At 39.7% G+C, this 23,910-nt stretch overlaps 2 protein-coding genes across 2 annotated transcripts in view; both read left to right on the forward strand.

Annotated features, from left to right (window-relative positions):
* The window catches only part of LOC308634075 (uncharacterized protein), a gene marked incomplete at its 5' end in the record, with an annotated part of 185,715 nt that overhangs the window by 20,957 nt on the left and 140,848 nt on the right, over window positions 1-23,910 (forward strand). The gene's annotated exons all lie outside the window — the stretch shown is intronic.
* On the forward strand, window positions 11,414-16,159 carry LOC308634034 (uncharacterized protein; the record flags this gene model as incomplete). The annotated part of the gene is made up of 4 exons (XM_081267625.1): window positions 11,414-11,567; window positions 13,646-13,942; window positions 15,226-15,272; window positions 15,957-16,159. 4 exons carry the CDS (start codon window positions 11,414-11,416, stop codon window positions 15,978-15,980), a joined length of 522 nt encoding a protein of 173 aa, XP_081123751.1. The 3' UTR covers window positions 15,981-16,159.

Genomic DNA, 23,910 nt, shown 5'->3' on the forward strand with positions numbered 1-23,910 from the left:
TGGAACCCAAAGCCTCAGGCATGCTAGGCAAGCACTCTGCTGCTGAGCAACATTCTGAGCCCTCTTGCTGGAATTTTGATAGGAAATATTTTAAACCTGTGTCATTTGTGAGAGAATTGCCAATCTTTACAATGTTGAGTTTTTCACATACTATTACATAGTGTACTCTTCATTTGCTTAAGATTTTCTTGATTTTTTTCATAGGCATTTTCAATTATAGTTGAAAATATACTTGATTTTTGTGTTGTTTATATATTCTATGTGCTAGGTAAAAATATTAGATCTAGGAAGGCTTATTTTTCATTTTTCTTGGGATTTGTTTTTATGTAGAACATATGCCATCTCTAAATAGGATACATTTTACTTTTGTTCCATTCTGCCTTTATTTCCTTTTCTTGACTTTTTTTTTAATGATTTTATTTATTTATTTTCTAAATGATTTTTATTTATTTATTTATTTATTTATTTTTTAAACAGTACTCAGGATTGAACTAGAGGGAATTTTACCACTGCGTTACATCCTCAGCCCATTTTTTTCTTTCTTTCTTTCTTTTTTTTTTTTTTTCCTGGACTGGAAATTGAACTTTGGGTAGCTTTTCTACTGAACTACACCCCCCAGTTTTTATTTTTTGTATTGAGACATGGTCTCTTTTAAGTTGCTTAGGGCCTCACTAAATTGTTGAGACTGGCCTTGAATTTGTGATCCTCATGCCACAGCCTCACCAGTTGATGGAATAATGGTTTGTACCTGGCTTTTGCCTATTTTACATACCATGTTGAATAAGAGTGATGAGCCAGCTATGGTGACCCATCCCTGTAATTCCATTGACTCAGAAGGATTGCAAGGGCTGGGGATATAGCAATAAATAAATATTAAAAAATGAGTGGTGACTGTAATCCCAGAAGCCTGGGAGGCTGAGGCAGGAGGATCACAAGTTCAAAGCAACTTAGCAAGACCCTGTCTCTTAATAAAATATAAAAAGGGCTGGGAGGTATGGATCAGTGGTTAAGTGTTCCTGTGTTCAACCCCTGGTCCCCCAATACAAAAAAAAAAAAAAGGTGACATCTTTTCCTTGTTCCCAACCTTGGGAAAATCTGCAATTTTTACAATTAAGTGTGATGCTAGCTGTAGTTTTTATAGATACTCTTTATCAAGTTGAAGTGATTCCCCTTATTTCTAACTTGCTGAGAGTTTTTATCATAAATGGATGGTGTTGGATTTTGTCAAATGCCTTTTCTACATCAACTCAAACATTATGCTTCTTTGTCAAATTGAGATACTTTCAGCTATTTTTTTAATGCTTTTCGCCTCAAACTGTTTTTCCTTTCTTTGGTACTCTGATAACATGATTGTTAGATCTTTTGTGATAGTCCTGCAGGTTTCTGAGTTTCAGTTCATTTTTTTCTCTCTGTTCAGATTGAGTAGTTTCTATTCTGTGTTCATGTTCACTGTGGGCTGGGTATTGTAGTTCAGTGGTTGAACACTTAGCTAGTGTGCATCAGGCCCTGGGTTCAATTCCCATTATCTCTCCCCCCTGCCAAAAAAAATTCATGTTCACTGATTTTCCCACCTATTTGACGCCATTCTGCTTTTGAGCCCATTATATTGGTAATTATATTTTTCCTTCTAGCATTTCTTCTTGGATCATTCAGTTGTCGTCTGTTTCTTTGCTGAGTCATTCTGTTTTTTTTTTTTTTTTTCCAGTCTTTTCAAGCACGAGTTTTGATTGCTCAATGAAGCATTTCTGGATGGATGCTTAAAAATCCTTGTGAGATATGCCAAAATCTTGATGTTGATTTTATATTTCGTTCAAGTGGAAATTTTTCCTCTTTCTTGGTAATGATGCTTAAAAAAAAAAAAGATCCTGGACAGTTTGAGCATTATGAGAATTTGGCTTTTATTTATATCTCCTGTTTTTAGTAGGTTTTCTCTGATACAGCATGCATGGGGAGGGGAGCTGACACCTCATTACTGTCCTTTAGGTTTTTCCTCTTTTGACAATCTGAGATGGGAGTAAGAGGCATGCCTAGCTATTAGTGAGAAGGGAAGCTCCCACTTCAGGCTTTCACTAGACCTTCAATAATAGCACCTTGACTGAGAGGGTGAGGTTTGACTTGTTTTGCAGGCCTAGTGAGGGTGGAAGTCTGGGTTCACCTTAGATCTTTTGCTGACATGAGTACACTAGTAGCATCATGTCTGGTCCCCCCGCCCACCCTATGGAGTTTGGCTGAAGCAGGTTTTTTATTTCTAAGAGTTTTCTATCTTGTAAGGCTGCTTTCTCCTGGTCCTTTGGCTAGAAAGAGAAGGGGTTCTTTTAGGCTTCTAAAATCTATAAACTGGGCTGGCAGTATAGCTCAGCAGTGCCATGCTTGCCTGGTATGTTCAAGGCCTTGGGTTCCATCTGCAGCACCACAAAAAAAAAAAAACATAAATTTGCTGCCATTAATATTTTCAGATTGCTGACTTATCTAATGTCTGGCCTTGAATATATGAGGCAAAAAGAAAACTTGGGAACCCAGCACCATGCCATTATTTGGTCCCAAGATTCTTTGTTTGTCTGCATTTTCTTTCAGCATTTCAGTTGGTAGGGTTTTTTTGGTTTTGTTTTCTTTTTTTGTTGTTGTTGTTGTTTGTTTGATTTGTGTGTGCAGGATGCTGATGATCAAACCCAGCGCCTCGTTTGCTAAACACATAAAACACATGCTCTGCAGGGAACTGTGGTATGTGCCTTTAATCCCAGCAACTCTGTAGGCTAAGGCAGGAGGATTGCAAGTTCAAGACCAGTCTGAGCAACTTAGCTGGACCTTGTGGACCCTGTCTCAAATAAAAAATAGAAAGTGTTGAGGATATGGCTCAGTGATCAAGCACCCTTGGGTACAATCCCTAGTACCAAAACAAACAAAGAAAAAAAAAAACACGAAACAAAACAACTAGACATTCTCTACCACTGAGCTGTCTGTGCTATGTTTATGTGCTGTAATGTTGAGAGTATTTAGCTGCTCTGGGTGGGAGGAGTATAAAGTAGTATCTGCTGTGTCTTCCTGAATGGGATGTCTTACTTTCAGTTTTTAAACTTCAGCCCGGAGGAATGGAGTTGGCTATCTATGGACTGATACCTCTGAAACTGTGAGCCCCCCAAATAAACTTTTCCTCCTTAAAATTGTTCTTGTCACTTTTTTTGGGGTGCAGCAACACCAAAAAAAGCTAACTAAAACATCCATTATCTTTTTACATGCATTTTTTCCAACAAATTTGTCATCCATAGCTTTGTTTTTTGTACCGGAGATTGACTCAGGGGCACTCAACCTCTGAGCCACATCCCCAGCCCTATTTTATATTTTATTTAGAGACAGGGTTTCACTGAGTTGCTTATTAGCACCTCCATGAGACTGGCTTTGAACTCATGATCCTTCTGTCTCAGCCTCCTGAGTAGCTGGGATTACTGGCATGCACTGATGCACCCGGCCATCTATATCTGTGTATTATGTAACTTTTTTTTTTTTTTTTTGGTTCTGGGGATTGAACTTGAGGCCTCCCTGCTAAGTATTTGTTCTGCTGCTGAGCTACACCTCCAGCTGCATTTAAGTTTTTATTTATTTTTTATTTTTTTTTTAGTTGTTGTTGTCAATACCTTTATTTTATTTATTTATTTTTATGTGGTGCTGAGGATGGAACCCAAGGCCTGGCACCTGCTAGGCAAGTGCTCTACCACTGAGCCACAACCGCAGCCCCTTAAGGTTTTTTTTTTTAATCACTTGTTTTGAGCAATTTAATTATGATGTTTCTTGGTGTCGTTACTTAATTTTTCTTTTGTTTGGGTTTCATTTGAGCTTTGGTTTTTGTGTTCGTTTTAGTGTGGAAAGTTATAGGCTCTTATTTCTTCGAATATATATTTTTTGCTGCTCCATCCTAAATAGCTCCCTCCAGTCATTTATATTTTAGGCTGTTTGAAGTCATCACAAAGCTCACTAATGTTCTCAGTTTTCTGGATTTTTTTTTTTTGGAAAAATGAACTTGACTGCTTTCAAGTTAGTGATCTTTTCTTCCGGAATGTCTAATCTGCTTTTCATCACATCCAGTCTTTCTGTTTGTTTGTTTTGGGTATCAGGGATTGAACCCAGGGGCACTTAACTATTGAACCACATCCCCAGCCCTTTTTTTTGAATTTTATTTAGAAACAGGGTCTCATTAAGTTGCTGATTCTGGCTTTAAACTCCTGCCTCAGCTTCTCGAGCTGCTGGGATTATAGGTGTGTGAAAGCTCACCTGGCTCAACATTCAATGTATTTTTCTTTAAAAAAAATGATTTTTTACTTGTAGTTGAACATAATATCTATTTACTTATATGTGGTGCGGAGGATCAAACCCAGGGCCTCGCACATGCTAGATGAGTACTCTACCACTGAACCACAACCCCAGCCCCTCAATATATTTTTCATCTCAGCCATTATCATTATTTCCAGAATTTTGATTGGGCCTTTTTAAATATTTTGTGCCTACATTTAACTTTTCTGTGTACTTTTTAAGTATTTTTATGGTACTGGGGATTGAATCCAGGAGTGTTTAACTACTCAACCACATCTCCAGCCCTTTTTATGTCTTATTTTGAGACGGGGGTTGGCTAAATTGCTGAGGCTAGTCTTGAATTTGTAATCCTCCTGCCTCAGCCTACCGAGTTGCTGGGATCAGAGGCCTGTGCAGCTGTGCCCAGTTTCTTCTGTGTACTCCCAACATCATTGTCGGTGCTGAGTGGTTTTGCTAACTATCCTTATTATAGGTCATGTTTTCCTGTCTGTTTGCTCACGTGACTATCTTTCACTGAAAGTTATGCATTGTGAATTTTACTTCTTGGATGCTGGATATTTTTGTATTCTTATAAATTATAAGTCTTCCTGAACTTTTTTTTTTGGTGGTGCTGGGGATTGAACCCATGGCCTGGTGCATGCAAGGCAAGCACTGTACCAACAGTGCTACGTCTCCAGCCCTTCTTGAGCTTTTAGTTGTTTGAAAATACTATGATTATTTCTGTTCTTCATCTTCTGTTTAGGGTTTGTTTGTTCTGTTTAGGTGGAGAACATTGCTTCATTTAAGTACTAATTATTCCCCACTACTCAGGTAAGGCCTTCCTGAGTATACTACCCAATGGCCCATGACTTATGGTATTTTTCCACTTGGCCTGATAGATTCTTCAGTCTGATACTCTCCTTACTTTGGCTGCCTTGGCTTGGTAAACCCTGTGCGATCACTGTCACTGTTCTTCTGACCTTTTGGATGGTTCTTTTACCATACATAGTTAATTTCCTTAACTCATGTACTAATTAATAAATACTCTACTGGGAGCTGGTAGATGCCAGGCCTTGGATTCAAGAATGTTCAAGGAGGACACTGCAGATATCTAGGGTCTTCTTTCTCTGCTGCTCTCTCTCTCTCTGGTTCTGTGAATATAGCTGCCTTGGTCTTCCCAGACTCTCAAATAAATCTGTTTCTTCAATTCAGGGAATTCTTCAGGCTGTGCCTCAGTGTGGTCTAAAACTTCTCAAGTCAGTAAGCAGGGGCACTTATAGGGCTCATCTCATTTCTTTCCTATCTCAAAAGGATTACTCTCTTTTGTTGTCTGGTGTTTGGGGTCTTGGAAACCATTCTTTTCTTGCATTTTATTAATTCATTTTTTTAAATTATTTCAGGTGGTAAGATTAATCTGGTTCCTGATCCTGAATCCATTTTGCTCAGAAGCGGAAAATTGAAGAAATGAGGTGTACATTTCATCTTTGGTTGAACTCTAAATGGAAGAGTATATGAAATGGCCCTGGTGAGAAAACAAAACAAAACAAAAAACTGAGAAAACATGGGACACAGGTATATTGACATTCAAGTCATAGAGAACTGAAGTAAATTGGATGTTAACGTATAGCGATGCATGTAGCATTAGTCCATACAGCCCCTGTCTTAAAGCTACTTTTATAGGAAAACTCCACTTATTTCAGTCAAACCACTTAACAATAAAGAACTGATACTAGTAGAACTGTGAGCTTGTGAAGTCTATAATTTTAAAAAATTCTTTTCTGGTATTATGTATGCCTCAAAATATTCCATTTATACTACAGTAGTGTACCTCAGCAACTACATATGTATATTGAAGCAGTATTGTTATGTGAAATATACATTATTACACTGAACACATTTGAAAAGTGTGCTATTTTTGAAAAAATTCATTTAAAGATTTGATCCATAACTTTTAAAAATTGGCTTTTTTCATTTATGATTATTTAAGATTTTATTTATTATTTATTTTTTGCCATTCTGGGAATCAAACCTAAGCCTTATGTCAACTGCACGACCAGCACGCTGGCTTCATACGAGAGGTTTGTAGCATAGAAGTTAACTAGTGAGATCAAAATAAACACACAAGACTCAATTACCTTTTTCTTTGACCAGGTCTGAGACGGCCCTCCCTCTGGCTCCCGCCTTGAATCACCCGGTGGGGCAGCAAGGCTTACTCAGGACTAGCAGGAGAGAGAGGCAGGGCACGCCAGGGAGTGGCCTTTTATTGGGGAACAAGAAATTCAGGGGATAATTCCATCCAATGAAGGTCGAGGGGGGCAGCATTCCAAGGTCAGGGTCAGTGATTGGTCTCAGGGTCAATGGTCAGTCATACCCCCACACGGACAGGTGCTCTTGCACCTGGAGAGGGTGGGGATTAGCTCCGACACAGTTTGGCCAGAACGCCTCACACCCAATCAGGGAGGTGCCCAATCACATGCGAGAATGGCTTCCCACACTTATGCATTTTAGGCAAGGACTGTGCCATTGCGATATGCTCCCAGTCAATTGGATCCTTATTGAGAGCCAGCCATGTAGGAATAGAATGCTGGTGTGACTGACAGTAGTCAGTGAGCTTCCAGGCATCTGGAAGGCATGCAGGTGTTCATCATAATGTACACTGTACAATGTAGGCACAGTGAGCTATCTTTATCATTTAGGCAAAGTATGAGCCTCTGTTTACCATTAAGTTCCCAAAGACCAGCCAGGGGCCATCCTTGTAAGCAGGCCTTTCTAAGAGCAGTCTTAAGCTTTCTATTTTAAACTCTTTTAGGAACACAACATAAATGGCATAAAAACACCAATTAATGACAGAATTGTCAAAATGGATTAAAAAAACCCAAAAAACCATGACCCAACTTTGTTGTGTAGTTAAGGGTATATAATTTATAGATGTGCCTTGCAGTTCATTTAGGAAGGATTTCTGTGACAAAAGACATGGTCAAGAAAGGGGGTAGGAAGCAAGAAAGTCATTACATCTATGACTATAGAGAGAGTTTAAAGATGAGGGGATGGGGATGAGGATATAGCTCAGTTGGTAGAGTCCTTCCTCGTGCACAAGGCCCTGGGTTCAATCCCCAGCACTGAAAAGGAAAAAAAAAAGATGAAAAAAAAATAACATGTAAACAATAAGCAGAAGAAATTTGATATGGCTCTATTAATATTAAACAGAGTAGTCATTAGAACAATGAAAATTACCAGGAATAAAGAAGGACAGTATATAATGAAAAAAACACAAAAGGACTGAGTAGCCAGCCACAACCATTTTGAAGAAGACGAATAGTTGGAGGAATCACCAATTTTAAGAAATGAAGTTAGAGTAATCAAGGTAGCATAATATTGGTGAGGAGATAGACCAGTGGGGCAGAATAGAGTTCAGAAATTGACACTTTTTTTTTTTTTTTTTTTTTTGTAGTGTGTCGTGCTGGGAATGGAATTTAAGACCCCATGCTTGCCAAGCAGGTGCTGTACCACTGAGCTATATACCCAGACATTTTTATTTTAAGTCCATATCTCCCTAAGTTGCTGAGGCTGGCCTTGAACTTGTGATCTTCTTGCTTTAGCCTTGCAAGTAGCTGGGGTTACAGGATTGTGCCACCATGCTGGCTGGTCAATGTATTTATTTATTTATTTATTTATTTCTGTGCTGGGGATTGAATTCACGGTGCAGTCTCACTGAACTGCATCCTAAACTCTTTTTTTTAAAAATATTTTTTTAGTTGTAATTGGACAAAATACCTTTATTTTATTTATTTATTTTTACATGGTGCTGAGGATTGAACCCAGCACCTCCAATGAGCTAGGCAAGCACTCAACCACTGAGCCATAACCCCAGCCCCATCCTAAACTCTTTTTATTTTAAATTTTTTTTAATATTTATTTTTTAGTTCTAGTTGAACCCGATACCTTTCTTTATTTATTTTTATGTGGTGCTGAGGATTGAACCCAGGGCCTCACATATGCTAGGTGAGCCCTCTACCGTTGAGCCACAACCCCAGCCCCTTATTTTCTATTTTGATAAAGGGTCTCACCTGGTTTCCTAGACTGACCTTTAACTTGCATCCTTCAACTTTCCTGAGTTGATGAGAATGCAAATATGGGTGCCAATTGATTTTTGACAAAGAAGGTAGCAATTCAACTTAAAAGAAGAGTCTTCTAACAAATGATATTGTAACTGGATATTCATATGCAAATACAATGAACTTTAGTTGAAACCTCATATTTGTACATTAACTCAGCATGGGTCACATATCCAAAATATATTTTTAAAAATCATAAAATGTTTTATTAGTTAAACCCTTTAGGATTATGTTGAAGTGATAGTAATTGAAATATATCCTAAAAGTACCTCCCTTATGGTGTATGCAATATTAGTACTATAATCACTACTCTTTTACAATTGAGGAAACAAGCAAATAGAAGATTAGAAACTTAAGGTTACACAATTTATAGATGTGCCTTGCAGTTCATTTAGGAAGGATATCTGACAAAAGGCATGGTCAAGAAAGGGGTAGGCAGCAAATGTTTCAGAAGACTTCTCAAGAGAGTGTTGGGCTATTGAAAACTTGTTGTTTCTGCTGATTGTTTTAGTAAATTACACAATTGCTCATCTGTGATGTATATTCTATTCTATCTCATGGTATCATTGCCTAGAAGGAAACACTAGTATCCTGGACAGGGAAGCTAAAAAAGGCTGCCCTCACAGGGGCCTTGTGTTACCTATCCTGGGATTGGACTCCGCTTGGTTGCCCACAGCTCAAATGTCCCATTCTAACCTTTCCTGCCCCTGGGTGAGGTGTCAAATAGTGAGTTGTCCATAGTATATTACATTTAACAAGTTCTATTTTATATTTCTACAACCATTCTATTTTATATTTTATGGTACTGGGGATTGTTCCTCCAGGGTCTAGTGCATGGGAAGCCAGTGCTATATCTCTGAGCTGCATTGCCAGCCCTCTGTTCAACCATTTCTTATTTGTTCTTAGAAAAGTTGTTTATTTTCACTAAAATTACACCTTGAGCTGGGCACAGTGGTGCATACCTGTACTCCCAGCAACTTAGGAGGCTGAGATAGGAGGGTTGCAAGTTTGAGGCCAACCTCAGCAATGTAATGAGGCCCTAAGCAACTTAGTGAGACCTTGTCTTAAAATAAAAAAAAGGGCTAGGGATGTAGCTCAGTGGTACAGTGCCCCTGGGTTCATATGAATAGAATTTCAAATTGTTACTGTTGCATTAGAAATAATTGATTTTGCATGTTTCCTGTGATTTATTTAGATATTTCAAGTATCCCACCAATATTTAGGACATTACCATATTAGTAGAACATCAAATATATAACTAATACACACAGTTGACTTAGGGTGTGAGGGGGTGTGACTCAGTGTTAAACACTTGCCTTGCATGCATCAGGACCTGGGTTTTGTCCCTATTACTACAAACAACAACAAAAACCTAAACCAGGAAAACAGTATCACTTACTCTGAGACATCCTTTTTGTAGCAATCACTTTCCTCATTCATTTATTAGTTTCCTTTCACTTAGTCCCTCTGACAGCAGGTGGCAATATTAGTATTGTCCCTCCTCAGCTATTTCTTCTGTTTCTCCATATATATATTTTGATACTGGGGATTTAACCCAAGGATGTTTTGCCACTGAGCTACAACCCCAGTCCTATTTCTGCTTTTTATAATTTTGAGACAGGGTGTCACTAAGTTGATGAGGGTCTTGCTAAATTGCTGAGGCTGGCCTTGAACTTGTAATCTTCTTGCCTCAAACTCCAGAGTGGCTGGAATTACAGGTATGCAATTACCGCACCCAGCCCACTTACATTCATTTTGAAATTTGTGTCCTGTGGTATCCCTTTTCTTTCTTTCCAGGAGTGTCATCTTTGTTGGCCAATATTTCCTTTTAATTATTTTATTTTATTTTATTTTATTTTTGTCTAATGCGTTCATGTACTAGAGTATGACTCTGTATTTGACATTTGACAGCTTGAAGCCCTACCTCTTCCCCTCTCCTTTGCTCTCCACATTGACAGCCTATAGGAAAGCCCAGACACTCCCAGGTTTGGATTTGAAGGGAAGTGAGAGCCACACAAGCCAGCGTGTACATTGGAGCCCTCATTTTTGCCATACCCATTAACCACAGTAACACCTTGAAGTGAGTCATTTTTCCTGTTATCACTTTATTCTGGAGCCTATTTGGGAGCCATCCTGTTCTCCCAAGAAAATATCATCATGCAAGTAGTAAACCTTTGTTTACTACTTAAGAAATCCAAATTGCCAAGGCTAGCTTTGGCAGTTTAGGCATGTGAGAATACTGGAGATTGAACCCAGGGATCCTTTACTACTGAGCCACATCTCCAGCCCTACCCTTTTTATTTTTATTTTGAGATAGGTTTTTTTTGATATTTTTTGTTTTGAGATAGCTTAAATTAATGAGGTTGGTCTTTAACTTGTTATCCTCCTGACTTAGCCTCCCAGGTGGCTGGGATTACAGGTGAGCATCACCATGCCTGGATGGGACTATCATCAGTTTTTAATTTTGGGGGGAGCTGGGGATGTGGCTCAAGTGGTAGCGCGCTCGCCTGGCATGCGTGCGGCCCGGGTTCGATCCTCAGCACCACATACCAACAAAGATGTTGTGTCCGCTGAGAACTAAAAAATAAATATTAAAAATTCTCTCTCTCTCTTTAAAAAAAAAAAAAAGAATTTTTTGGAGTGTGTGTGTGTGTGTATGAAGATTCCAGGGATTGAACCCAGGGGCACTTAACCACTGAACTACATCCCCAACCCTTTCTAATTTTTATTTTTGAACAGGGACTTGCTAAATGCTGAGGCTGGCTTTGAACTTGGGATCTTTTTTTTTTTAGCCCAGGTGTAGGGTTGACAGGCTGAGGAGTCCAGCCTAGTTAGCCCACATAGCACAGCTCCAGGCCAGGTCTTTATTGAGAGTGGCAGGGTCTTCAACACTCACCCTCACAACACTTAAGGGAACAAGAAATATGGTTTTCTCAAAAACAACACATTTGATGACACAAGAACTCACGAGTAGATAGTATCTGCCCAGTACCCCAGGCAAGTCTAGGGTCACCATGACCCCAAAGATGATGCCCCAGGCTGGGTACCCTGCTACCTCTTCCTATTGGTCGCTCTATTCCATGGTTTGGCTACCCAGGGTTGAGTATGGAGGGCTGCACCAGCTCCAAGGGAAGCCTGAGATGACTGCTGGCTCTCCCATCTCCACAGGTTCTTTGCTGCTGGGTGTAGCTTCAGCCAGGCCAGGAGCAGACTGGCTCAGCATGGTTTATTCAGTTCATTTGCAACTCAGAACAGAAATGAAGCACCTGCTCTCCATGAAGAGCAGGACTGTGCTCAGCCAGTTGAAATTAGGTGGTTCCTGCTAAGGTTGGTCTTGAACTTGTTATCCTCCTGACTTAGCCTCCAAGGTGGAGGTGAACCTCTGTACTCGCTCCACCACCAACTTGACCGGGACAAGGACTCCCCAGCCAGCCTGAAAGCACTCTCCAGCATTTCCAGTGCGCCCACACTCTTCTTTTTTTTAAATATTTTTTTAAAGAGAGAGAATTTTAATATTTATTTTTTAGTTTTTCGGCGGACACAACATTTGTTTGTAGGTGGTGCTGAGGATCAAACCCGGGCCACACGCATGCCAGGTTTTTTTTTATAGTATTGGAAAACTTACTAATACAAGATCTATTTTATATATTCAGTGTAGTGTCAGAGATTAACAGCCACACATCAATTCAAGTGGTGAAAACATTTCATTTGGTAAGTACTGACAGCAGGGGAAAGAGCTGAGCTCCATTTTGATTTGTGCAGAGTGATTGGGCATTTTAAAGAAAGAATGAGAAAAAAATTGTGGGAAATCAGAATTTCAAAACTTCTTTTTTTGGAGGGTGTACTAGAGATTGAACCTAGGGACACTTTTGCCACTGAGTTAGATCCCCAGCTCTCTTTATTTTTTATTTTGAGACAAGGGTTCACTAAGTTGCTTAGGGCCTCATTAAATTCCTGAGGCTGGCCTGGAATTTGGGATTCTTCTGCCTCAGGCTCCCAAGTGGCTGGGATTACAGACCACCATGCCAGACCAAAACTCTTGAATAGGAAATTATTACTACACATTGTCTACTTTCACTAGTAAACAAAAATTAACTCCATATCCTATAAATTATGTGTGTGCTTTGAAACTTTTGTGAGAAATCTACTGACCTGTGCTATTTTAGTATTGGGTTATTTTGAGCTGAGCAGGGTGGCCAACACCTGTAATCCCAGCTACTCTTCAGGCTGAGGCAGGAGGATCTAAAGTTCAAGGTCAGCCTGGGCAATTTAGGAAGACCTTGTTTTAAACTAAAAAGGGTTGGGGTTGTACTTCAGTGGTAGAGACCCCCTCGCCCCATTCAATCTGTTAAGTGCTGCAAAATAATTATTTAAAAAATAAACAATTTTTATTAATAAAAATCTTGTGTGTGGATTATGCTGGGGATCGAACAGAAGGCTTTTTGCATAGCTAGGCAAATGCTCTGACACGGAGCAGCCCTGGCTTTTAACGACCAAGAAAATATATTTTTTGAAAACATGCCATAGTAATTATGTCGTCGGTCCCCCTTTCCCCCCTCCTCTCCCCTGCCAGCTCGCACCTCCCTATCACCCTCTGCCGCCCCCCTAGTACTGGAGATTGAACCCTGGAACTCACTACTACTAAGCTATATTCCCAGGCCTTTTATTTATCTATTTTTATTTATTTTGAGACAAGATCTTCCTAAATTTCTCAATCTGGTCTTGAATTGCGATCCTCTTTATGCTCTAAATCGCATTTTTTGTAAAAGTTGTTAGGTGAGGTTGGGTGTCACAGTCATTCTACTTACTTTGGAGGTGCTGAAGAGCTCACTAAGGGCCTCCTGCTTTTTTTTTTTTTTTCCTTAAGTGATGCTGGGGATTAGAACCCAAGCCTTGTGCATGCCAGGAAAGTACTGTACCAACCGTGCTATATCCCAAGCCCATAGGGGTCTCATGCTGGGCAAGTGCTCTATCACTAAGCTACAATCTCTGCCATTTTCTTTTTAGTTTGCGTGCATTTTTATTGATCTCCCAAGTTTTGTGTATTAAAAGTAATTTTGAGGCATTTTACTGTCTTCGTTACTACTAACTACAAAACCACCGGCACCTCGCTGCTTTGCTTTCCTGAAAGCAACATTGCTGTTAGGGACAGTTTTTCTCCGCGGGCGTCCTTTCTGGTGGAGCCGGGTAAGCACGGAACTAGCGGAAAACGCCAGGCGCAACGCCTCCTGGCCCGGCGGACATAGCTCCTCCCTCGGAAGGATTGAGACGCGGCTACTGCCGCGGAGCCCGACGGGAAACAGCTCCTCCAGATCCCGGGCGTGTACTGCGCGGGAACCAGAGACAGGCACCCCTGCGCATGCGCGGGTCAGGCCCGGGACACGGACGAGGATCGTGGTCAGGGTGCAACCTGGATCAAAGGCTAGCCGAGCCCGTGCAAAGGCGGGACCCGACCTTAGATCCAAGCTCTTGGACGGGTGCGGCGGGTGGCTCCAACTTGGCCCTCTGTCGTGTAGGAGATGGCGGGCAGGCGGAAGGATCTGGTGAGCGGTAGTGGCCGCTTTTGCCTCCTGTGCGGAGGATGTGCGCGCCCTAGTGGGCACTGCCCGGAACCTTCGCGCTCAAACGACCGGTTGGGTACAACCTGCTAGGTACTGCACTTGTGGTTTGAACTGCCCAGTCAGCTCAAGATTTAGGTCCCCAAGGTGTAGGTTCCAACTAAAATTATTTTGTCCCCTAGCCCCAGATCCTGGTTCTTAGGAACCAAGCAGCTCTCGTTAAGTGAGGAGGAAGGCACCTGTGGAATGGACCATCTGAGTGGAGCAGAAAGCCCTGCTGGGAAAGAGCAGATTCTAGGTTTGCATGTCTAGAAACAGGCCACCCAAACTGAGACAATGGGAGGTTTGCGCCTCAGAAGAAAGAGGTGAGCTAGGGCTCAGGCTGAAGGCAGGTCTGTCCAGGAATGTCACTTCAATTAAGGATGTGAGAGAACCTGGTGGTGGTGGGGGGAAATACCACCTACCATTAAGAAAAACTTAATTCCCGCTCCCACTTCCCACCCAACAACCTTTGATTCCTTTCAAGTTTGTCTGCTTTTTACAGATCCTCAAGGGGCTCTCATACCATGACTCTTACCCCTGGTGGCCTTGAGAGATATGGGTGTTTCCTCCATTCTGTCATATAGACCTGGAAAGTAGTACAGGGAAGAGCTTCCTGGATTACTGCTTTCTGCCCAATATGAAAGATGAAAGCCACTGAGCTTCAGAGGGTGAAGATCCAGGTTATCACATTCATTAGTGCCTAAGCCATTAGTCAGAATTTCTGACATAGTTAAGTCAAAATCAGTTTCAAGCTGGATGTGGTGGTGCAAGCCTATAATCCTAAGGCTGGAGGATTGCAATTTAGCAAGGGCCTAAGCAATTCAGTGAGACCCTGTCTCTAAATAAAAATACAAAAAAAAAAAAAAAAAAAGGCTGGGGAGGTGGCTCAGTGGATAATTAACCCTTGTACTTATCCACAGATTGTACAGCAGATAGGTGAAAGTTATATTTTCTGTCAAATGTCTCTTTATTTCTCTTTATGTTTTAAACTGTATAACTTTTGGATCTGCTTAAGGGGCAAAGCAGTGACCTTATCATGGTGAATATCATGAACCTAGTATTGAACCTGGTACCCTCCTCCCCCCAAAAAATCAGTTTCAGTTTAAAGACAGAAAGTATTGTCAAGGTAATTAAGGGCCAAAGGACATTCTCCTACAGGAAGACATTTTATTATCTTGAACTTTTAGGCAAATCAAACCTTTTGTGATCCATTCTTTCTTCTCCAGCTCACCCTACCTGTTTCCTAGAGCAGCAGAAAATGAGCAGGTCTGAGGTAAATAGTTTATTTCTTATTTCCTACTTTGTTTATGAGGTCTTAGGTTAGAATGCAAATGTAGAAATAGATGAAAATCAGCTTCAGGGAAAGTAGACAAGATCAATAGCAAGCTGGGTGTGGTGGTGCACACCTGTAACACCAGCAGCTCCGGAGTCTGAAACAGAAGGATTATAAGTTCAAGGCCAGCCTCAGCACCTTAGGGAGGACCTGAACAACTTAGGGAGACCCTGTCCCAAAATAAAAAATAAAAAGGCCTAGGGATGTAGCTTAGTGGTAAATTGCCCCTGAGTTAAATCCCCAGTATAAAAAAAAGGGGTGGTGGTGGCTGGGGTTGTGGCTCAGTGGTAAAGTGCTCACCTAGCACATGCAAGGCCCTGGGTTCAATCCTCAGCACCATATATAAATAAATAAAATAAAGGTGTTGTGTCCAACTACAATTAAAAATTAAATATTAAAAAAAAGATCAACATCAATATCGGGACAAAATGTTGCATAGAAATAGGTTCCATGATCTTAAGGCAAATTGATCTGTCTTTCTGAAGTTCACAGCAATAGTGCAGATATTCTCTGTTATGTGATTTGCATTGGCCATTAAAATAAATTATCAGGAATTTCTCATGGGACCTTAAGAGTTCTTGGGATTGAAGTACAATCAGTGTTCTTTTCCCGATCTTCCTCTAGGTCACCTACGTAATCATTCAGTGATGACTGGAAATCAGTGCAGCATGCTGCCTATAATTGCTACTCAGGGGAAGCAGAGTACTTTGTGCCAAAGGAGAACTCTAAGGACTGAAACACCTTGATCCTGTAGACCTCTCTCTGATGGTCTGGTTCTATCCGGGCATAGAACCTGGGTTATTTGCAATAAAGGATGGATTATATCACCTTTAGGTAAAGTTCTTAAATATCATGTACAGATTGTACAGCAAATAAGTGAAAGTTATATTTTCTGTCAAATGTGTCTTTATTTCTCTTTATGTTTTAAACTATATAACTTTTGGATCTGCTTAAGGGGGACAGCAGTGACCTTATCATGGTGAATATCATGAATACTTTAGTGCTTACTTTAGTTGAGCATTCTGTCCAGTTGACACTCCTGTTTTATTTATTTACTGTGGTACTAAGGATTGGATCCAGGGGCACTCTACCACTCAGCCACTTATCCAGCCCTTTTTTAGTTGCTTTTCTTATGTTTTAAATTTTGAGACAGGGTCTTATTAAATTGCCCTGGCTGGCCTCAAACTTGGGATTCTCCTCCCTCAGTCTCCTGAATTGCTGGAATTACAGATGTATGCCACCACACCTGGCTAATTGACATTCATGTGCAGTCTCCCCTGGAATGTCTTCTTGTTTGGTTTCTTTTTTCTGTGGTTTCTTTTTTTTTGTGTCTTCTCCATGGAGTATTCATTCTCTTACTGCTGTCAAGGTGTCCATTTATTTGGAATTGGGGAGTGAACCCAGGAATGCTTAATCACTGAGCCACATCTCCAGCTCTTTATTATGAGACAGGATCTTGCTAAGTTGCTGAGGCTGGCCTTGAACTTGTGATCCTCCTGTCTCAGCCTCATGAACCATTGGGATTCCAGGCATGTGCCCAGTGAAAGTGTCCATTCTTGTTATGTTTTTGTCTTCACTTCTTCTTGGTCTTGATAATTGATCTCTTCTATCTGGAGATGCTGGACAGTTTGACTCTGGCTCTGTAGTCTGACCTCTGCCCTACTTTAGATCTTAATGGCCAATTCTCTGCTGGGCATCTCTATATAATCTGGAGGCCTCTCAAACTCCACAGATCCAAAGAGAAGGTTATTATTTACAGATTCCAGACTTCTTCTTTATTTCCAGTAGAATGTTATCTCCAGCCAGCCTGTCATCTAAACAACAAACCCAACGTTAATCCTCACCTATGTCCTTTACCTGCCTATCCTTACCTGCTCATTCTTTACCGCTCATTTTTTGCCACCTATGCTTATAGTCAGTGATCAAGTTTTGTGGCTTTAAGTTGTTTGCCTGCCTGCATTTCTTCCTTGTTTTTAGAATTGAACCCAGGAGTGATCCACTCCTCTGCATCCTTAGTCCTTTCTATTTTTTATTTTGAAACAAGGTCTTACTAAGAGGGCCAGTCTTGCCTTGAACTTGCAATCCTCTGGACTTGGCCTCCTAAGTAGCCTGGATTCCAGGTGTGAGCTACCATGCCTTGTCCATATTTCTTTTCTTTTCAAGTAAAAATAAAAGTGCACAAGTCTGGGCTGGGATTGTGGCTCAGCGGTAGAGTGCTCGTCTAGCATGTGCGAGGCCCTGGGTTCGATCCTCAGCACCACGTAAAAGTAAATAAATAAAATTAAGATATTGTTTCCAACTACAATTAAAAAATAAATAAAAGTGCACAAGTCTTAACTGTAGCTTGATGAATTTTCAGATGCTATGCACTTGGATAGTTATTACTCAGATGAAGATGGTGAAGGTTAGGAACATTTTTCACACCACCAAAGGTTTCCTTGTGTCCTCTTTTTAAATTTTTAAAAATTTTTTGTGATGTTGGGGATTGAACCCAGGGCCTTTTGCATGAGAGGCAATCACTTTACCAAGTGAGCTATATCCCCAGCCTTAAATTTTTTATTATTTTATATTTTGGTACTGGGAATTGAACCCAGGGATGCTTTACCAATGAGCTACATCCCCAGTCTTGTTTCTTTTTTCTTTTGAGAAAGGGTCTCACGAAGTTGCTGAGCCTGGCCTCAAACTTGCAATCCTACCTCACCCTCCCAAGTCACTGAGATTACATGTATGTGTCACCACTCCTGGCCCTTGTGTTCCTTTTAAGAACATATTTGCCCACTCTTGTCCAAGGGTAACCAATGTTTGACTGGTATCTATTTAAACCTCAAATAAACAGAATCATGCAGTACATGTTCTTTCGTGTCTATCTGACTATTTTGAGGTGGAGGTTGCTGGAAATTGAAACCAGGAATGTTCTTCTACCACTGAGCTACATTCCCAGCCCTTTTTTTTTTTTTTTTTTTTTTTTTGAAACAGGGTCTCTAAGTTGCTGAGGCCTCCAATTTGCAATTCTCCTGCCTTAGCCTCCTGAGTTTCTGGGAATAAAGCATGCATCACTATGCCTACCTATGTCTGACTTATTTATTTATTTTACTTTTCTTAAATTTTTAAGTTTTATTTTTATTGACAGAAAGTAATTATATGCATTTATGGGGTACAAAATAATATTTCAATACACATACACATTTTGGAATGAACAAATCAGAGCAAATCGATCACCTTACATACTTCTTTGTGGTAAGAACATTTAAAATTAACTCTTTCAGTAACTTTAAATATACATTATTTTAGCTGGGCGAGGTGGTGCACATGGTAATCCCATCAGGTCAAGAGGCTGAGTCAAGAGGATTGCAAGTTCAAAGCCAGCCTCAACAAAAGTGAGGTGCTAAGCAACTCAGTGAGACCCTGTCTCTGAATACAGAATAGGGCTGGGATGTGGCTCAATGGTCGAATTCCCCTGAGTTCAATCCTGCACCCCCACCCCCCCAAAAATATATATGTACACACATACACATTAACTATAGACATCTTGCTGTATACTTGCTATTTTTCTTTTTTAATGTAAATTTATGTAAAATTTTATGTAAATTTATGTAAAAATATGATAGCAGGATGCATTACAATTCTTATTATATATGTAGAGCACAATTTTTCACATCTCTGGTTGTATACATAGTATATTCACACCAATTCATGTCTTCATACATGTACTTTGGTTAGTAATGATCATCACATTCCGCGGTTATTAATTACCCCATGCCCCTTCCCTTTCCCTCCAACCCCTCTGCCCTATTTAGAGTTCGTATGTTCACCCTCTCATGCTCCCACTCCCTATCCCACTATGAATCTGCCTCCTTATATATAAAAAAAAAAAAAATTCAGCATTTGTTTTTTTGGGGCTATTTTTCATTAATGCATTTTAAAGTCATTATACAGCAATGAATATTATGATAGTTGATTATTTTATTTATTTATTTTTTGGTACCCGGGATTGAACCCAGAGGCACCTACCATGAGTCACATCATAAGCCCTTTTTTATTTTTAATTTTGAGGCTGGGTCTCACTAAGTTGTCAAGGCTGGCTTTGAACTTGTGATCCTTCTGCCTTAGCCTCCCAATTTGCTGGAATTAAAGGTGTACACCACTGAAATGCATGAATTATTATTTATTTTTATTTTTAAAAATTTTGTTCTTTTTATACATGACAGTAGGATGCATTTTGACATCTCATACATACAGGAAGTATAACTTTCCATTTTTATGGTTGTATATAATGTGGAGTTATACTGGTTGTGTATTCATATACAAGCATAGGAAAGTTATATCCAATTTATTCTACTGTCTTTCCCATTCCCATCCCTCCTCGCTTCCCCCCACTCTGCCCTGTCCAATCTGGTAATTCCCCATTGTGAAGTCAGCATCTGCATATCAGAGAGAACATTTGGCCTTTGGTTTTTGGGGATTGGCTTATTTCACTTAGCATGATATTCTCTAGTTCCATCCATTTACTGGCAAATGCCATAATTTCATTCTTCCTTATAGCTGAGTAATATTCCATTGTGTATATGTACCACATTTTCTTTATCCATTTATCTGTTGAAGGACACCTAGGTTAGTTCCATAGCTGAGCTATTGTGAATTGAGCTAAAAAGCATGAAGTATAAAGCATATTACCTACATTTAATGACTGAGAAAAAATTTAATTTCAATAATACAGGGAAGTTTCATTTTACAGAGATTTGAAGGTGTTGTACTACAAAACTAATAATTTGTTAGCACATACACACTCCATTAGAAATTCTGTAAGAAGAATTTTCTTCTGAAAGTTGTTCCATAATATGTAGAAGCTTTTCTCTTAAACTCCGCCTTCTTTTTCACAGCTGCTTCTAATTCTGCTTTCCTTTTAGAAGTATCTTTTTGTTTCAAGGCACTTGTCTCTTTCATACCTGAAGCATTTTGGGAGGCATGGGTAGCCCAGGTCTTCTGGCAAGCAGAGCGTAACTACCCTTTTAGCCTGGCCTGACTTCTTTAAATCAACCGTTTTCTTTTAAATCAACCATTGTATCTGTGAGATCACCCATATTGTTGCATATAGCAGTAATTTACTTTTTTCCACTATGTGAATATGCCACAGTTTATCCATTCTATTGTGCATATTAGGGTTGTTACTCATTATGGCTTTTGTGCATGTCTTTTGGTATGCATATGCATTTGATTCTGAGTGATACACATTCATTAGTGAAATTGATAGGTCAGGGGCTGGGGATGTGGCTCAAGCGGTAGCGCGCTCGCCTCGCAAGCATGCGGCCCGGGTTCGATCCTCAGCACCACATACAAACAAAGATGTTTTGTCCGCCGAGAACTAAAAATAAATGTTAAAAATTCTCTCTCCTCTCTCTCTCTCTCTCTCTCTCTCTCTCTCTCTCTCTCTCTCTCTCTCTCTCTTTCTCTCTCTCTCCTCTCTCACTCTCTCTTTAAAAAAAAAATAAAATTAAAAAAAAAAAAAAAAGAAATTGATAGGTCAGTGCCTTTATAGATTTTTGCCAAGAGATTTTACAGGATAGTTGTACCACTTAACATTCCATCAGCCGGGCTGGGGTTTTAGCTCAGCGGTAGAGTGCTCACCTCGCAGCTGTGAGACCTTGGGTTTGGACCTCAGCACTACATAAATATATATATATATATATATATATATATATATATATATATATATATATGAATAAATTAAAGGTATTATGTCCAACTACAACTAAAAAATAAATATGTTTTAAAAAATTTCATCAGCTGTGTCACCATAGCCTCATCAGCACCTTACATTATTAGCAATGTTTTATTTGGTTTTTCCTTCTTAGTATTAAGTGGGCAAGTGTAGTGGTATTTCATTGTTTTGATTTGTTTTTTTAAATGGGTGCTGGGAGTTGAACTCAAGGGCTGTCAACTACTGAGTCACATCCCCAGCCCTATTTTGTATTTTATTTAGAGACAGGGTCTCACTGAGTTGCTTAGTGCCTCACCATTGCTGAGGCTGGCCTTGAACTCGTGATTCTCCTATCTCAGCCTCCTCAGCTGCTGGGATTACAGGTATGCACACCACGCCCGGCTAGTGCCTCACTTTTACTGAGGCTACCTTTGAACCCATAAATCCTCCTGTCTCAGCCTCCCGAGCCACTGGGATTACAGGTGTGTACCACTGTGTCTGGCTCATTGTGGTTTTAATTTGTATTTTTCTACTGACTGATGATATTAAGCATCTTTTCATGTTTTTTGATGACTTTTATATATATAATACACACACACATATATATGCATATACATATATTTAAGTGCATGTTTCTGTCTTGTCCATTAAAAAACAATAGATGAGGGGCTGGGGCTGTAGTTCAGTGGTAGACACTTGCCTGGAAGGTGTGAGGCCCTGAGTTTGATCCTCTGCACCGCATAAAAATAAATGAAAAAAAAAAAGATATTGAAAAAAAAAACAATAGGGAAAACTAGGTGTGTAGTTCAGTGGTAGAGAAGGTGTTTAGCACATGTGAGGCTCTGAGTTCAATCCTCAGGAACAAAAAATAGTTTGTTTCTGCTGTATTAATTTGTAGAAATTATTTGGTCTCCCCCCCCCCCTTTTTTTTTTGGTACCAGAAAAAACTCAGGGGAACTTGACCACTGAGCCACAACCCCAGCCCCATTTTATATTTTATTTAGAGACAGGGTCTTACTGAGTTGGTCCTCGCCTTGCTTTTGCTGAGGCTGGCTTTGAACTCTCCATCCTCCTGCTTCAGGCTCCCCTGCTGCTGGGATTACAGGCATGTGCAACTGTGCCCGGCTCATGTTTTTTTCAGGTTTTATATCAATTTTATGATGGCCTCCAAACACATATTAAGTATTTCCTCTTTGTTCTTTGGAAGTATTTATATAAGAAGGTGTTATTGCTTATAAAAGCTCTGATTTGTAGAAGTTAGTAATATTTTCTACAAGAGCAGAGCATAATATAATGATTACTAGTGGAAGTTTGTTGTTAGATTATTTGGTTCTAATTTATGCTGGCCTTGGGAAGTAGGATCATAAACGTTTTTTCTGTACAGTTTTCTTTTTCTTTCTTTCATTTTTTTTTTTTTTTTTTTTAGTTTTTCGGCGGACACAACATCTTTTTTGTATGTGGTGCTGAGGATCGAACCCGGGCTGCACGCATGCCAGGCGAGTGCGCTACCGCTTGAGCCACATCCCCATCCCATTCCTTTTTTTTTTTTTGCCAGTGCTGGACCTTGAACATGCTAGGCCAGCATTCTGCCAACTGAACTACACCCTTAGCCTTTTGCCTCAATTTCCTTAATTGTTAAATGAGGAAAATAAAATATCTGTGTTATAGGTTTGTTCTAATTATGAGATGATATTTAAAATTTACCTATGAAAAGTACTCTGCTAAATAGGAGGTGCCCATTGAATTGCAGATATCATTATCATTTATTACCTGAATGTGAGAGTGACATGAACTCTCCACTTGATAGTTGTCCTTGAAAATATATATATATTGTCACTTACCATAATTGTTTTTTGTCTTCTTTCCATTTTTTGGTTGTAGGGATTAAACCTAGGGTGCTCAACCACTGAGCCATATCCCCAGCCCTTTTTATTTTTATTATTATTATTTTTTAAATTTGAGACAAGATTTTGCTAAGTTACTTAGGGCCTCACTAACTTACTGAGGCTGGCTTTGAACTTGCAATTCTCTTGCCTCAGCTTCTTGAGCAGCTGGAATTATAAGCATGCAAAACCACCCTTGGCTCTACAAATTTGACTTTTAAAACATGTATTTATTCATTTATTTTGGTGCTGGAGATTTAAAACCAGGGCTTTGTGAATGCTAAGCATACTCTCTACCCCTGAGTTCTACCCCTAGTTGACATTAGAAATTTTTAATCCATCCACTCCAATTCCATCCTTCCCTACCCCAACCTCCTTTATTTTGTTAATTAATCAGGATATTACTGGCTCTTTCCTTTCTGGTGAGTCTCTCTTATTTCAAGAGTTCTTGACATTGCATGGTGTATTGCAGATCATGTGAGCACTCTGCATTTTGTTGTAACTATACATCTATAGCAAGAACTTGTTTCCCACTAAGGAGCATTTCCCTCTTCAGCATTTTCCCTGCAGAAATTTGTGGGTGCTTTATTCCTCAAGTCCTTGCCCATTTGATCACATTGGTATTGGACCTCTCAAATGAAAGACAATATTTTTTTTTTGTGTGTGTGTGTGTGTGTGTGTGTATGTATACAGGATTCCTGGATTAAAATTCTTTTCTCATAATTTCATTGTTTTTTTTGCTCCTTCTATCGCAGAGGAGACATTGGAAGCAAGGATATCTCTTTTACCTGCAATACTCTACTATTATTTCATCCAGAAACTTATAAGATTTTTTTCCTTGTCAATCAGAATTATATGAACATATGTCTCAATATGTTTTTTTCATTAACTCTAGGTTGGTGTTTTTTTTCTTTCAACACTAGATGTTTTACCCTACTGTCTTGTTTATGTGGATTCTGAGAAGTTTGCTATAATTTTTATCCTTGTGTCTTTTTTT

The sequence above is a fragment of the Spermophilus citellus genome (genome assembly GCF_964194105.1).
Source record: "Spermophilus citellus genome assembly, chromosome: 15".
NCBI lineage: Eukaryota > Metazoa > Chordata > Mammalia > Rodentia > Sciuridae > Spermophilus > Spermophilus citellus.